The following is a 16,600-nucleotide window of genomic DNA, read 5'->3' as shown; positions in this document are numbered from 1 at the left end:
CAATCGTTGATTACTAGGTACTAAAGCATATAGTGAAAGTTGTATTAGGATGTCAACCTGACAGCTTAAAGTTTAAGCACTAAAGACTATATAGTCTTGCAAGCTAGTAAAGCCACCGTAAGCTGAACCAGTGTTTCCTAAAGTTTTCTTCAAAATTCTGATTGCATAGTCACACATACTTACATGCATGGTTAATAATCCTGGAAGTCAGAAGGCTGATACAGTCATTCTCATTGGTTGGCTAATTAATTCCATTTCAACCAGTGCAAATGACAGTTTTCTCTCAGCAAAGTATTTTGTAGTTACAAGTGTTTCCTGCCTTTCCTTTCTGATGAACCACTGACTGAACTTTATCTCTTCAAACTAGGGCTTGAACTTGCCCAAACCAAAAGATTTTAATTGCCTTTAAAAACAACAAAAGTGGCTCTTTCAATAAAGAATGGCACCTCTTTAATCTCTCTGTTCATTTAAAAACTCATTAATAATTCATAAGCCCATTGACCTATCAAATGGTCAATAAAACATGTGCAGTGGTTTTAAAACCTGATAAAACCTCCTTACTAGCATGCAGTGTAAATTTTTTTCTCGTATGCTATGAACTCTCTTGACACGCTTTTCCAGGAATGTTTTCGAAGCCGTTCAAAAAATCCGCCACGCATGTTTTATTGGGTCTAAAACCACTCGGCTGCGCCTTGTGGTTTTAAATCCCATAAAACACTGCTGCTCGTGTTTTAAACATTACCTCAAGTCCTCCAGGCATTACACTGGAATTGCATTATACAATTTAATTTTACATTCAATTTTGTTGGTAAGGTCGTTAGACATCACGCCAACGTTAAAAATAATAAAAAAGCTAAAAGTTATGACAGTATAAATATAAGTTTAAAATATAGATAAATAAATATGAAAATAATTGAAATGCATAGATCATTCAGTAAAATACTTGGAAATCTTGGTCTTAAGGACGGTGCCTACTAATACCAAAGTATTTTTATGCGGATTATGACTATGCGGGAAAAGCAGATCTTAGCAAGGCCTATTGCAATCCAAAAAGAAAATTAGGGGTAACCACGCATTTTTCAGAGATAATTAAGCAATAATTTCTCTAAAAAGCGCCAAAATATAAAGCAATGTATGGGATTTTTTCCTAAATTGAAGTTTAATTATCTCTGAAAAATACATGGTTACCCCCAATTTTCTTTTGAGATTCCAAAAACATTTGCTAAGTTCTCCATTCTCCGTACAGTTTTAAACCGCGCAAAAATATCCCGGCATTAGTAGGCACCACACATAGGAAACCCGAGTATATCGCGATGCGCAGAACGTATGCGCAGTAACAATAGTAGGCACCGTCCTTAAATGTCTCTAAAGAATCACTTTTAATAAATATCACAAATTATCACAAATATACCCGCGGCTAAACCAATCAAAACTCTGGAACTGCATTATGCTACATCAAGCTTTATACAACCTTCTGGCTCGTCATGCAATCTTTCCTTGGGTAATCTTTCCTCCCCAGAAAGATTGCGTGACGAGCCAAAAGAGCGTCTGCGAGGGAGGCTAACGTTTTAGGAGCGACTTTTGCTTCGAAGCAAAGATAAAAGAGTCTCCGGCGAAACCACAAGGAGTCCGCACAAACGGTGTGGGTGTTACCGTTTGTATTTTGAATTTAGAGGAAATGTATGGGAATAATACGAGGCTTTTCCTTGTGTGGGTGTCCTGTGGCGAAACGACGGCAGGTGATAAAACACTTCGGGACCACTCCCGCTCTTCCTAGTTTCTGCGAGGTTACCAAGCTACTCAAATTTCGTCAAAACTTTCGCGCTTTTCTCGCGCTGTCTTTCAAGGATTCCAGATGTTTTCTAGGCCCGGATCGGAAGACACAGAAAGTGATCTGCTTCGTCATCAAGAGGAGTTCCTTGCAGGTCGTTTAAATCCATCAGCAACCGTCGTTCGTTCAAACAAAGAAGGAGAAACGCGCTCTGGAGACAAGCGCGTCTCGTCATGTGGACCTCAAGTGGAAAGAGACGTTGTAACTTTAGGTGGTAAGAGTTTCGTTAAGTTAACATTCCATTCGATTTTCGTACCTTCCTAAATTTAATTGAGAAAAAACTTGGTTGTTATGATCTCGTTCTCAAAGATGGCAACGTCTGGATATTTTTGTTTTCTTTTGTGTCAACCCCCATCATCAGCCCACTCTCCAACCCCCTTCCCCCCAAATGACCGAAATAGAGCCCCCACCCCACCCCCAAGAAAGACCCAACTACCAGTAGGCTCCATTTACTTACGTCCAATGAGATACAACCTTTGCTATTATTAAACTAATGTTGTGCTGAAAATATAATTTTGCAAAAAGGACTTCCAACTGTGCAGCCATCGAGCCTATCAGAGCCTGGTTTCCCACCAAGAAAGAAGTCAAAGTTTAGAACAAGACGTCAAAATGCCCATGTAGGTGGCAGCAATGTACTCTAACAGAACCGAATAATGTATTCAATACATCACTGACATGCGGTCAGGAATGCAGGTTCAAGCGCGCAGGGTTCAGAATGACTTGATAGAAAAACAAAGTTTGGGGATTTAAATTAAAAAAAATTGTGGTGGCTTAGAAAGAAGCCAGAATCTGCAAAGATTCGTAAATGATCCATCAAGATCAGCTCAAGCAAAGCAAATGCAAATGTGAGAAATGCTGATCAGCCCCATTAATCAGCCACAGATCAGATTCCCCTCATAGGTTATGTACACTAAGGAGAAAAACCGCTGACTGCATTGTTTAACTTTGCCTAAATTAATTATTTAGCCACATTCAAAACATATTGCTCGCTCAAGTCATGCTTGTATGAGAGTGCGGTGCAAATCAGATTTTGTTGTTCAAAACTCCAAAGTAGTTAATATGCATATGGTAATATTGAAAGTTGTGTGGTATTTTTCCCTTTCCTCTCTCCTTCCTCTTCTTTCTTCTCTCTTTCTTATTATTCTGGACCTTCTTCGGGAAAAAAATGTCTGTGTTTTGGTGTCTTTTTGCAAAAAATGCTTGAGTTCTTATCAGTCACCTTTTCAAAACTTCAGCTGGATGCAATTGTATAGGTCTAACTAGTCTGGACCCTGCTATATAAAATCACGAATTGACCAAGCCGCAATTACGCAGCACTCTATATTTTCTATTTATTAATTACAACCGAGGTGGCTTCTCTTATATAAGCCTGGTGGTTTCTTGAGGTCTCCTCGCCATGATTGTAAATTAAATGATTTCTTTTTATTTAATAAGACAAAGAAATGATGATGATGATGAGATGATGATGATGTATAAATTGTATGTAAGTTTTGACAATACCTTTGTCTTCTTTAAACTAAGAAAGAAGAACAAGATGCTGGAGAGGCCATGGACTGTGCAGAACTACTCGACAGTAAGTTAACTTTTACATTGTGCTTTGTTGATAAGAAGAGATCTTGGATGTCTTAGGGAACTGTTCAAAGCAAGTTTGTTCAAAGAGGACCTCAGTAGCACCTTGTCTGAGGTAGGGAGGTTATTGAAGACACCATCTATCTCATGAACATTGATAAAACTTTATTGGCTTTAAAAATGGAGTTGACACAGAAATATTCAGCTAGCAAGAGTCAGCATTGCTAGATAAACAAGCACAAGTGAGGTTTGAATCTCATTGCAGGATAGAGGTTGGCTATGCATATTTAAAGACCCCCATCTTTTGAGGTTGAGGAAAGGGGGGTGCAGGTAGAGCTAGACCACCATTTACATGTATTTTGTGGTTTGGTGGGTCCTATTTGAGTATAGTAGTTTTGACCACTTAATCCCTTAAAGTTCGTTTCTCTGTTAAATACTAATGTGATAGCAGGGGTGCTAGTCTTGAATAAAAGATACCATTTTAAAATTCAACAATAATGTAAACATATACCATTTATTTGGACTGACTTAAGTTTCATTGTTTTTCAGTTCATGACAGACATGTGACTTCAGTGCTTTCTCAAATTAAGGTAAGTGCAACTGCCCTAACCTTACTGTGTCTTTCAATAATATGTGGCCTCTGAAATTCAAAATTCAACCAAGATTCACTGCTGTCAATCAGTTTTAGTGGACCTTTTAGAAAACAAAGACATTGGATCAACTGGGTTCATAGGCTGTGATTGGCAGATTTCGATCTACTTTTTTCTCTATTTTTAACTTGTGAATGCGTGCATGCGCAATGAACGTGTTATAGCGATGGTTGGGGTTTTCACTTGGTTGGTTGGTTCGGGACACAGTGGCAAAATGAGCGCGCATGCTCGTCACGTGTGAGCAATCTTACGCGGGGAAATGACAGCATTTTTAAAATTCCCATTGTTTGTTTTCATTTCGCGGGGATAAGTCCAAATAAAAATAGATAAGGTTGCCGCTTACAGGAAAGGTTCCTTTGAACTTCCTCCATCACATATCTTATTCACCAAAAAAAATATTGTGATAACAGGTGTGAATTTGACGATTGAAGTGGAGTACTGTATTCATAATTGATTCTTGCTTGAATCACAAATCTGCGGAGCATGTGTACTCATTTTGCCACTGTGTCTTGGTTCGGTTAACTCAGTGGCAAAATGAGTGCAAAATGTTCTCATAAAATAGTCACAACAGAACGTGGATTTGAAATAACAGTTTCCATTTGGTGTTAATGTTCTAGGAGAGAGACATTCAGTGCAGCAGTGTTATGGCTCCCAAAGTGTCTTTGAGAGGTTTTCCAGTGGCTCTTCATCGTGGAAATATTGACCAACAGGTGGAGTTTTTGGTCTCCAAAAGTTTGTTCCACCCTTAAAACTTTAAAGTTTCTTATGCATGGGTGGGGAAGGTCTTGGTTTATAACCAACAGCTACATGTATTCAGTTAAACAAGCCCCTTTTGGACATTTTTTAGAGAAGAGGTCTTGTACCCAAGAGCAGCGGAAATCAAGCTTGAGTTTTTTTTTTTTCACAAGTTTCAGCAACGTCCATAAATTTGAAAATGTACAGTTCCAGAAAAAATATACCTACCCCATGGAAGGTCATCAGAAATTCCTAGGGGGAGGGGGATCTTACTAGCCAAAATTTTAGAAGCAAAGTATGAACCTAAACTGGAATTTCCTGGGGGGAGGGGGGTGCAAAACAAAAGACCTTACGTGGGGGGAGTATGGATAATTTCTGGAACTACACATGAGAAACATGACCATCACTTTCCCAGTTACAGAACAAAAAAGCTAGTTCATTAAAAGTTTTATTATTATGAATCTTTTACAAATTTGGTGATACGAATTAAAAGGAAAAAATATTGAATGAAAATGACAAGTGCTTGCACCTGAAAAACGAAAGTTGAGTGTAAATATTTGGTTTAATATGCCATTTATAGGAACTTACAATACATTTGTTCTTATCAGCAGAAGGCTTCCTCATCCAAAGGGAACAACTCAGAAGGTAGAAAGAGTCTATTTGCTCAACAATTTGCTGCATCAGGAAGTGTTACATTTGGTGTCCCAGAGAAAAAAATTAATAATTTACAGCTATCAACAGAAATTAGCAAGGCTGTCCAATTGGCTTCAAATACAACAGCTCAGTTTCCAAGATCGTCTGTTATATCTGGTAAGGGGTTGTTGGGATGTGAAGGTGACAAAATGCTTTCTAACAGAGCTGTTGAAGAAATACACAGTGAGAACTTAGCTATGCTGGAATCCATGACACAGGATGAAATACTGGAGGAGCAAGCCAGGATTAAGTCCTCACTGGGTAAGCAGATGAATGTAGAATTTAACAAAAGTTCAACTTAAGTTTGTGTTTTAGGGCTAATATCCATCAACCTATAGCTAGTAAGAATTGTGATACTAAAGTCAGCAGACCTGCTCCCTTCAAAAGCTCTGTTTTCTCTGAACCCTGATAACCTGCAGCTGCATTTTTTTAGGGTTGGGAGCATTGTTCTGTTGCTTGTTTTTTTTATCTCTCTACCAACAATGTAAGATATTGCAACTGGGGCAGGTCATCTCACTGAAGTGTTCAATGCAGCCATCAACAATTATATTAATTTCATTTCATAATTTGTTTCTTTTATACTATTAGAAAACATAAAGAATGTGTTTCCAAAAGCACAATAAATATTGTCATGCAGTATTTTATCCAGTTTACCTTTAGGCGGAACAGGGATGACGCAGTGGTGAGAGCACTCGCCTCTCATCACCAATCTGGCCTGGGTTCGTTTCCTGATGTTGACGCCTTATGTGCCCAGGTTGAGTTTGTTGTTTTGTTGTCGTCCCTGCTCGGAGGGTTTTCTTCTGGGTACTTCGGTTTTCCTCCCTTCACAGAAAACAACATTCCGAAATTCCAATTTTACCTGGAAACAGTGAATAAAAGAGCCACTCTGTGGAAGCCACTGAAATTCCCATTTTTTTTCTGTTAAATTGATTGTATGCAGTGTTCGTTTCCTTCAGATCCCAGTCTTATTGCTTTTTTGACATCGCGGCAAAAGAAGACTACAAGTGAGTCAATGGATACAGGTACGACCTTGGATGGAAACAATGGTGATTGCCATAGCAACATTACAAGCTGCACAAATGAAAAAGAATCAAGCCATGTAGACAAACATGTTCATTTCAGTGAGGACGTCCAAATAATTACTCAGGAAAATCAGCAAAAAATGATGGCACAAGAACAGCAAGAAGAGTCAGATGGCTGTATAACAATCGGAGATCTAAAGGTATCCAGCAAATGGCTTCACATGGGTACAGTTGAAACAGAAAAACTGGAATGGATGAAAGATTGTCCATCGCCCAGTGCTGTGGACAGGAAGGTATTGAAAATAATAATCAATGATACTTATTTAGCCTTCATTGTCTAGTTTGTTCTGGTTATCTAGTAATAAGCTCTTCTCCTTGTGCCAATAAATTATTGCTAGGGATGCACAGTGGCATGGTTGTCAGCATTCTAGTATTTTAACTGGATGGCCAGCTTTTAGGCACAATGGTAGAAGGTCAGTTTTTGTTGAAATGTGGCTAAATGTAATTTAGGCAAGGTTAAAATTGAGATAGTACCTGCCAGCGGTCACCTCTCTACGTGGCTCTGGGGTGACCTTCAAGCTCTCTGCTGGGGACGCCTCATGGTTTGCTTTGCATTCGCTTGCTTGCTGGCCTGTGAGTAAGGTTATTTAGCCTAATTTTCAAGCTTTTTTCACTCTCCGCCCTCCCTTTGGTAAGTATTCCACTGATCATGACTGTGTTCAGTGTGACAGTGCCTTTGGTGATGGCTGTTTGCAGGGCTGCTATGGATACCTCCTTCCCCCTACCTTATTGCTGCCCATCTCCACCAACCTTTTAGGCACCATCTCTCAAACTCATCTATAGTTGATGAGTTTAAATTGTGGAAAATGCACCAATGTTGTTACAGATTTCATTAGCATGTCTGGGGAAGTCATTTTGTATTTTTTTCTGTTACTTTTGCAGCAAGGTAATCAAGCTCGCTTTGACTTTGATGGTAATTTAGTCTCCCAGACTGATAACATTCCAGAGTACCTGGGCCTTCATCACCATGGTGATGATCCAAACTCTCCTGGTTATACCCTGGAGGAGTTGTTTGTTTTAGCAAGAAGCAGTTTTTTACAGCAGCGAGTGTTTGCTCTGCAAGTCTTGGCCAGGATCATAAGACAGGTAAGAGGTCGAGTACAGTAAAAACCCATTAGTAAGAACCGGTATTTTTCCAAGTTAGCCTCAACACCTGGGTTCTTAATATATAAATGGTGCTTAACAGAAATGTGGGCTATATCGAGGCATGGTTAGTGCTAACCATTGGTTAAGAGGTATTAAAACCTATAAGTTGTCATGGTATTTAACCTGGGTTAGCGCTAACCATGCTTCGAGCAACTGGGCCCAGGTTATTATTACGCGGGATGACGTAGTCAGCCAGCATCTTAAATTCGGGACCGCATTCCTTTCGTCGTCTTGGGAGTCAAAAATTGCCTTGTTTTTTTAACTTTCCCGTATCCCGTGCCCTTCCCGAAAGAATTGGGTGATTTTTATTGGCTGCAACTTCGAATCACGTGCAAGTCAGGTTGGATTGCACGCGCCAACGAAAACATTGTAAACAAACATGGCGGCTGAAATAAGGATTTCTTGTTCATGCGTATTCTTTACTGACGATGGCGGAAATAATGGCAAGGATGTTTTTTTAAGCGCAAGGAAACTTTTTTGGCAGAACTGTTCGCTTTTCTTCCGCGAAATCGGCCTCGATGTATTGCGAGCACAAGCATACATACTGGGCTGGAGGAATTTTTTTTGGTCGTACGTAAATATTGCAACAGAAGTAAATGATGATTGACCGTATCTATAAAGGACTGAGAAAATTCAGCCGTGGCTCTATCAATCGAGGAGGAAAGGTAACTTCAATTGTTTTAATTAAGCTGTATATGCGCACCTTTAAGTTAGATCAGTTTGAGTTTGTTTAAGTAAGAATGATTTTCTAAAAGTGACCGGCAGGTTTTCATCGAGTTTCTAAGAGGCGAGGGATACACGCAGAAATCGTTTGATTGCTGGGGAAAAAGCAAATCAGTAATTAGCTAACATTAGCTTCAGTGTCATTTAATGGCTTGTTTTTAATTCATACTAGAAGCTTAATAATTGCTTAGGAACTGACATTTTCTTTTTTTTTTTTTTTTGGCTCATCCAAGGTAGATAGGTTTCTAATTTACTACCCTTGCATCCAATAAAGCCAGTTTTTTGCTTTTTATGTAAATTCAACAAGCCCTTTAGCTTATTTCCTTAATACGTTGTAATGTTCAGAACCAACACTGGAAAATAAGTTACTTAGTTCCATGCAACTTATGATTTACAAGTCAAGGTCCTGCCCTTTTGCTTAGTTTAATATAAGAATTGTATAATGTTTTCATTTGTTTATGAAAGGAAAAAGCTGAAACATAGGCCTTTGAAAACTTCCCCTCAAACACAGCAATGCCCACTAGATCTTTTATTTTGAAACCGTTATTTTTCAGGTGAAAAATTCAAAGAAGTGAGAAGTTTACAAGTGGCCACTCAGACTTCTTATGAAAACAACAAGGACACACCAATTTATGAACCCAAGGAATTTTTATAGTTTCGTTTCAAACATAGCTGGAGGTGGAGGGGGGGGGGGGGGGGTTTACTCAAGTGTATCAGTGAAAGAGAAATTGAATACATGGGGCAAAGTGTCTAAAACTTAACCTCTAGCCTAGTGGACATAACCCCCAAACTTTATTATTCATCGTGTTGGAAGTTTTAAGCAGACTGCAGTCATCGTTGCAAAGTGGGAACCAAATCTTTTTTGCTCAGGGACACGGGGAATGGATTAGCTCTTAAACTTGAGATTATAAAACTCGATACAGAACACAAACACATCAAAATCTTTTGTGTATGCCTTATAACTTCTTATAAATATGAAAATGAATATTATATAAGTCTAATAACATTTAATGGAAATGTTTTTGTAATCTCATCATTTGAATGCAATTTATTTAGAGAAATTAATATTGTTGAACCATAAATCCAAGAACACTAAGGTAGTTGCTTTTTTTTATAAATCCTCAAAGGTGACCTTCTAACAACAAAATTTCACCGCAAAATTTTTCAACAATGAGTCCATTGCAGTTATACCCAGCATTTTTTTGCCAGTTCCAATGCACCTGGGTAGAGAGAGTCAATGCTGTAGTGAATTTTCAACACTTCAGGGACAGACCTAGCCTCAAACCATTAACACTTAAACACTTTGATTTTCTCATCAAAAGCCCAATTCAGGAAGGTGTTTTATGGGTAGAACTCAATCTCAGAAGTCTGATTCATTTAAAAACAAAGAAATTAACAGTCATCTAATTTTGGTTGCAAGTGCTGGTGTTGCCATTTGGTTATACGTGTATAATTTGATGTTGTGTTGAACATAAACCCAACACCAAACCTCACGTTCCTAGGTTCCAGCATTCTTGTGTGTCAGCCTCCCTCAAACTCCCCTGTGTTTTTATTTAACTGGAAATCCTTACCATTGAAGTGGCCCTAATAAGTTTGTTGAACAGACAATAACATGGAATTAATATTGGTAATTGAACTGAGTGGAGTGCAATTTGGTCTGAAATCATACGCGTGATTTCAAAATCAAACGAGCGCGCAGCGCGAGTTTGATTTGAAATCACAAGTATGATTTCAGACCAAAATTGCACGACACGAAGTTCAATTACCACTTAATTACATCCATTTTGAAATCACAGAGTATCATTGTCAATGTTAATATTCTATTTGTGTTACTTCATTTCCATTTTGATGGGCTAAAGAAAGGATGCGATTTAGAGCAAAAAATGGTGCAATTTGGGAATAAATTGCACCATTTTGGACCAATCAGATTCCAAGGATCACCAGTGATTTCAAAATGGATGTAATTATGTTTGAAATTATCTTGTTCTTAATAATTTTAAAAATTTCTATATGGAGTTGACAAAAATGCTGAGGTATAAAGACATGCATAATTTGATTTATTAAACAACTTAAATGTCATGATAGTAAGAGCGCACATGTCAGTAGAGTCACCACCATGCTGTGTCAGTTTAGCATATTTTTAAACTGAATTTGTTTTTGAACTTCAAGGGTTGTACCTTTCCAAAAGAAATTTTAGATGTTTGTGACGTTTGGTGTGGAAAAGGAAGTCTCACAGAAGGCCATCTCTGAAGCCTTTTTTTCTCTGAAGTAATTATTAGCTATGTTTCTATATCGTCTCAACATAAAATATCAGATTTGTCTAGCCCTACCTGTAAATACCATGTGAATTGATACAACGAAAGAGTTGTTTTTAATTCTTTTACAAGGCACATTCAAATACACCTTTCACAGTTGTGTATATGTGCAGAGGTTGTAAATAATTATGTAGAGATTTTTTAAAGCAGTCATGGAGTTGTAACCAGAACAGATATTTTCCATGGTAAATTCATCTCGTGAACGGTCCGGACACACACACCACGCCAATTTCACCCGGAAAGGGTCATTTACCACAGTAATATTGTCTCTGCAACAGCACCTTTTATTAAAGGTCTTCACGCTCACTTTATTCTGACCATGTCTTCTTTCTTTTTATATCTTTTACAGTTATAGTACTGAACATCTCCGCCTCTCCTGCACACATTTGTTTTTGATACATTACTCAACCTCCCAATGCCATTCAACATAATTCTTACTTAAACCAACACATCCCGCGTAAACGCCTTCTGGCGTCTTCTTGTTTCTATTCGTATATGTGTATTATATGCATTTTACACTCATATTTTGGTTCGCTTATCTGTGAGCTGAACTGTACATGTACATGTACTCTCCAGTACAGTGTGGAAACAACATGGCACTATGAACAGTCCAGTCTCAACTGATACAGTGTTGTTACACAGTAGTATTTAATTGTTTCACCTGAATAAGTCAAGTATTTTAAGATTTACTATAACTAATCAGAGGATATGAAATGTTGGCATTTTCCTGTGCCTGAGAGCTTATTTTATTTTACTATAGAATAAGAACCTGATTTAGATTTAAGGCTTAACAGGTTCTTATCAAAGGGTGTCTAAATTAGAAATTTTAGCCTAACAAGTTCTTAAAATCCACTTACTGGCGGGTTTTTACTATCTCAGAACATCATAGCCTTCAGTAACCCCCACTCACTCTGTCACCCCCTCCACATGAAAAGTAGTAGAAGACACAAAATGGTTGGCTTGATTTCTGCCGCTCAGTCGGGTCCGGGCTTTCCTTTCCCGCTCTCTCGTGGAGGAAAGCCCAGACCCGAGTGAGCTGTGGAAATCGAGCCTCACAAAATGGGTAATTACAAATGTTAGAGACAGAGAACAGCTAGTGGTTGGAAGATCAACACCCTCTTTTTGTTGGCCAGTCATGGAAACAGGGCCTCAGTCATTTTCTATGATGATTTGGTTTTTCACGAAAAATCATGAATTGATGATTATAAGTATGTATGATGTTACATTCAATTTGGTGAATGCATGTACACAGCCTGTAAATGGTTTGTTCATTTAGTGGTGTAATAAATTTGAGCAGTTAAATAATTGTACAGAACTTAGTTGCTTGCATGGTCTCTGTTTTGAGTTAAAATGCTCATTTTATGCAAAATCCCTTCAATTTTTGACACCTTATTGAGAGGAAGAATTTATTTATCAACAAACAGAATTTAAAACTTAGGCATCCAAACTCCCATTGATACAACTTGTAGAGGATTTAATATAGTAAAGATAGGTTTTCAATGATTTTTTTTTTTTTTTGAAAATGTGCACCATTGTTTTGTTTAGGATCAGCTGGGTGCATTTCAAGGGCATCTCAGTGATGATATACTGTCAGTACTTCTTGATGCAGGAGTCCTTTTTCTTTTGCGGTGGGCGTTAGATGACACCTCTGAAGCAGTGGTGGCAGTTGCTATCCAGGGATTTGCTGCTGTCCTTGTTGTACCTAGTGACAAGGTAGGTAAAGTTACACTACGAGCCGGAGTGACCTGCGATCAGACGTTCTTTTTTTCTTTTTCAGACGGCAGTTTGGAGAAGGGAAGAAAAAAGGAGCGCTCTTTTTCTTCCACTCTCGTGCTGCCACACTTTCGCAGTCTCCTGAAAAAAACGAACACTTGATCGCAAGTTAGAGCCGGAGTGGCCCATGCAGCTCGAGCTCAACCCAGTTTCTGTAGCATGAAGTAACTAGGAAAGTAGCTACCCCACCTAGATGGGATGCTGTCCATCACAGGGTTACCTCCCCTCCCCTTCCCGCAATATGTCACCCGCACACCTGGGTGAGAAGAGAAGAGAGAGGATGTGAAGCAAAGTTTTTTGTCAAAGGAAATAGCAGAGCATTGAAGTGATCAACCTAGCATCAAACTACCGACCCTTTGATCCTTTCAATTGAAAGTCCGACACACTACACCACTGTACTTCCTCAAGTGGCAAGGTAGATACAGTGTAGGTAGTTAAATCTCTTTGTATTTAGAAGCACTTGCTTCCTACCAATATTGCCTGGGTTTGACTCTTAACTCTGTCTTATGTGGGTTGAGTTTCATTCTTGCTCTAAAAGGTTTCTGGGTACTCAGGTTTTCACCTCTCTTTATCAACCAATGCAAACTTCCAAGCTTTTTGATAGGCAAGCAAATGTGCTGGACAGCTCTGGTACAAATGGCAATTTTTTTTTTTTGTTTTTTTGTTTTTTTTTTTAATAACCATTTATTTGCAAAAACACATTACTTACTTTACTTACATTACGGGCTAAATACATCACTGGACAATACAGTATTCTACCAACAATACAGTGCTTACTGGTTACTTACACTTGTCTACTAACAATACAAGACTCTAATTACAATTCAACACATATCAGACAGTAAAATGGCTTTCGCTCCTTACAATTACGGCTACTTACAATATATACTAACTTACGACTAAATTTAAACTACCTAATTACATCCAATCGTTACTTCACATTATGTACAGCAACATAGCTTACCGCCTACTTACTAATCTTCGTTATTAACTTATTGGATTTTAATTGATCATTTGGGACTGGAGGGCGTTCTTCAATGGGCTCCATTTCTTTTTAAAAGAATTTAGGGTATTATTATCTAAAGCGATTTGCTTTTCAATTTTCATGGAGTTCACGAGCAATTGTTTATATAGTTGCACCTTGGGTATGGTGTTTCTCAGTTTACAGTTGTATATATAATGTCTAGCAAGAAGAAGTGAGTGATGTAAAAGTAGATGTGAGACATCGTTAATTAAGCCTAAACAGAGAGTGGGAGAGAGAAATGTCTTTCAAATCTTGAAGGTGTTGGGATATCCATTCAAATAAACTTTTCCAAGTTACATGGTATAAGTTATCAGTGGTTGGGTAATCTTCCAGTGTAATTGTAGTAATGGGTAAACTTTTGTACAAATACTATTTAATGAACCTTAAGTAGACCCTACATGAACACAATAAGACTATAGAACGCTAATTGTAAACACAATATTTAATTACCATAAACATCTTGTACACATTAAAACAGAACATATATTTTCATGGTGCGCCAATTTAAAGCCTGTCTAATGATCGTCGTCTCAGCATGTGAAACTCAGAGTTACAGTGAATTTATGTATCCTCTTTGATTTCTCTGTATACACTTTTTTGCCTAGCAAGACTTCATTTATTTAAAATTTTTCATTTCCTCTTAGGAATCAGCTGATAAGCTGTTCAGCTTTCCACAAGGACATGAGCTTCCAGCACTGTGTCCTGTGACTGAAAACAAACAAGACAAATCTGGAAAGGACGAGGAGGAAGAGAAGAGATTAACAGATGCTGAGCTACTCAAACAAGATGCTGTCAAGGTAGATTTTAGACTTTTTAGCTTGGTTAACTTTAATGGTTTAAACTCTTCTTGTTGTCCTCAAATGATCACCTTTCATTAGTCTGATCACCCTGGTGATCATTTCCCATTCTTTTTATGCAGATGTCTGGTAATTTATGTAAGTAGGTTTGCATAAATTAATCCAAATGTATGCAACTTTATGCAAAGGAGAGTGAAGATGTATGTTAATTTTTTTTGAAAACACTGTTGGAGTGTAAATTTCTCAATTTCAAATTAGTGATGAATACAGTGGCAATCTGCACTGTTTGCAATGTCTCACATTATTGGTCAAGAGAACAAAACAATAAACAACAGAACAATGCTCCTAGCCCTTACAGTCAGTCTACATCACGCATGGCCAGTATTTCCGAAAATGAAATGAATATTCAAACTCCTCTTTGTGATGTCCAGCATTTGAATGGAGTCCTGAAAATTTCTCTGGAAACCTTTCCGAAAAAGACACATTAACTCAAGAAAAATAAAATTCAGAATACTTGGGAAACAATTGTTGTTTTTGAAATGCTTAATGCTGTAATGAAAAGAAAAAATCATAGCTTTACACTGTCAATAAACTAGGGAAATTTCTTCAGGAACTCTGAAATCTAACTGGCAATGTTCAAAGCTGACATATAAATTTCAAAAATACTGGTCAAGTGTGATGTCGATTGACTGTAAAACAATGCTTTAATAGAACGGGGGCTGACCAACTGGAAATATATATTTTTTCCTTCAATTCAACTTACAGTATTTCATATAATGACATGATTATCAATAGTAATTATTATTATTAACAGGGTCTGATCCAGATGAGTATTTTACCAAGATTAAGATACATCCTTGAAGTCTGCAGCCCAGCAGTGCCAACTGTTAATGACATGCTGGATATTCTGACAAGAATTTCTCAGCATTCAACACAAGCTGCGAATGAAGTGTTTAAGTGTCCAAGACTTATCGATACCATCTTTGCAAACTGTCTTCCTCTCTCATGGAAAACATTGGATTCGAAGGCTGGAACAGCGCATGGTCAACCTCTGAGTGCCGCAATGCAACTTCTCAGAGCTTTGTGTTGTGCAGGGAGGAACATGGCCGCCGTTTTGGTTAGTTGTTATCCTTATTGCACCTGCTTATCTTCAGGAACTTTTAGACTTTTATATACCGGGCCATAGCCTTAGATCAGGAAATATGCATCTTCTGAAGACACAACCGTTCAATTTAAAATTGTACGGGTTCAGGGCATTTTCTATATGTGCCCCCAGCTGAAATGCCCTTCCACTGGAGCTAAGGATGTGCGATTCTGTAGGTAGCTTTAAGGAAGGCCTGAAGACTTTCGTTTTTAGAAAGGCTTATTAGGAAAAAGTTTTTACACACTGGGAATTGATTTTAAGTTTTTATTTATTTTAGTTATACTTTAATTTTTAATTTTTAAGGCAATTTTGATGTGAAACGCTTGTGGACTTTTTAGGAATAAGTGCTATAGAAATAAATTATTATTATTATTATTATTATTAATTTTGGCTGTTACAGTATTGCTATTATGGTAATGGTAACATGTATCCCACACATGTGTATCACGTACAGTCGACTTCCGATAACTCGAACCTTCGAGGGAAATTGAAAAAGGTTCGAGTTATCAGGAGTTCGAGTTATCGAGGGTAAAATTATATAGGAAATAACCTGAAAGGAAAGGAAAATTGGTTCGAGTTAGCGGGAGGTTCGAGTTAGCGAGGGTTCGAGTTATCGGGAGTCGACTGTAGTCTCATGGTCCAGTTTACAATTCTTCTGTGAGGTGAGATCGGTCGTCAGCATGTAAAGGCACCACTGGCAGCTGCTATCAGTCCATATTTTTGATCTCACCCACCCACCCAACCCACGCATGAATGTGAAAGACGGATGAAATCAGAGAAAGAGATAGAGATAGACCACCAGACCAGGGACTACCTCCCATACTGTTTTCGAACTATTAGTAGATATTATAGACCTTTTTCATAAATTGTGGCCAATTTATTATTCTTTTCAATATATGTTAATTAGCCCTACTAACCTCATTTTAGAGTTCAAAATTCTGTTTAATTTTGCACATGCTAACGAGGCTAGTAAGGCTAATTTTCATGAAAACAACAGAATTATTTGTCAGCTGCTATTTATGAAAAAGGTCTATTAATTTTGTTAATAACAGTTTAGTAGGAAAAAGGGTTTCATTGGTACAAGAGGGGCATAGAACTGATGTTTTTCCATTGAAGTC

At 37.9% G+C, this 16,600-nt stretch overlaps 1 protein-coding gene across 2 annotated transcripts in view; it reads left to right on the top strand.

The window, feature by feature from the left end:
* Positions 1 to 1,571: 1,571 nt before the first annotated feature.
* LOC146478541 (RNA polymerase II-associated protein 1-like) overlaps positions 1,572 to 16,600 on the top strand; it is a 28,502-nt gene continuing 13,473 nt past the window's right edge. The window contains exons 1-11 of one of the 2 annotated variants that reach the window (XM_085112097.1): positions 1,572 to 2,045; positions 2,357 to 2,448; positions 3,353 to 3,404; positions 3,950 to 3,990; positions 4,668 to 4,760; positions 5,394 to 5,739; positions 6,435 to 6,793; positions 7,443 to 7,646; positions 12,290 to 12,457; positions 14,186 to 14,338; positions 15,153 to 15,455. In XM_085112097.1, coding sequence (XP_084968223.1) covers positions 1,856 to 2,045; positions 2,357 to 2,448; positions 3,353 to 3,404; positions 3,950 to 3,990; positions 4,668 to 4,760; positions 5,394 to 5,739; positions 6,435 to 6,793; positions 7,443 to 7,646; positions 12,290 to 12,457; positions 14,186 to 14,338; positions 15,153 to 15,455 — 2,001 coding nt within the window. In that variant the 5' untranslated portion in view covers positions 1,572 to 1,855. The remainder of the gene's footprint in view (positions 2,046 to 2,356; positions 2,449 to 3,352; positions 3,405 to 3,949; positions 3,991 to 4,667; positions 4,761 to 5,393; positions 5,740 to 6,434; positions 6,794 to 7,442; positions 7,647 to 12,289; positions 12,458 to 14,185; positions 14,339 to 15,152; positions 15,456 to 16,600) is intronic. The other variant, XM_085112098.1, reaches the window with a different exon arrangement.

This window comes from Pavona decussata, unplaced genomic scaffold (assembly GCF_977016875.1).
Source record: "Pavona decussata unplaced genomic scaffold, jaPavDecu1.1 SCAFFOLD_64, whole genome shotgun sequence".
Classification (NCBI taxonomy): Eukaryota; Metazoa; Cnidaria; class Anthozoa; order Scleractinia; family Agariciidae; genus Pavona; species Pavona decussata.
The sequence above is the reverse complement of the archived record's forward strand: the minus strand, read 5'-3'. Positions and strand labels throughout refer to the sequence as shown.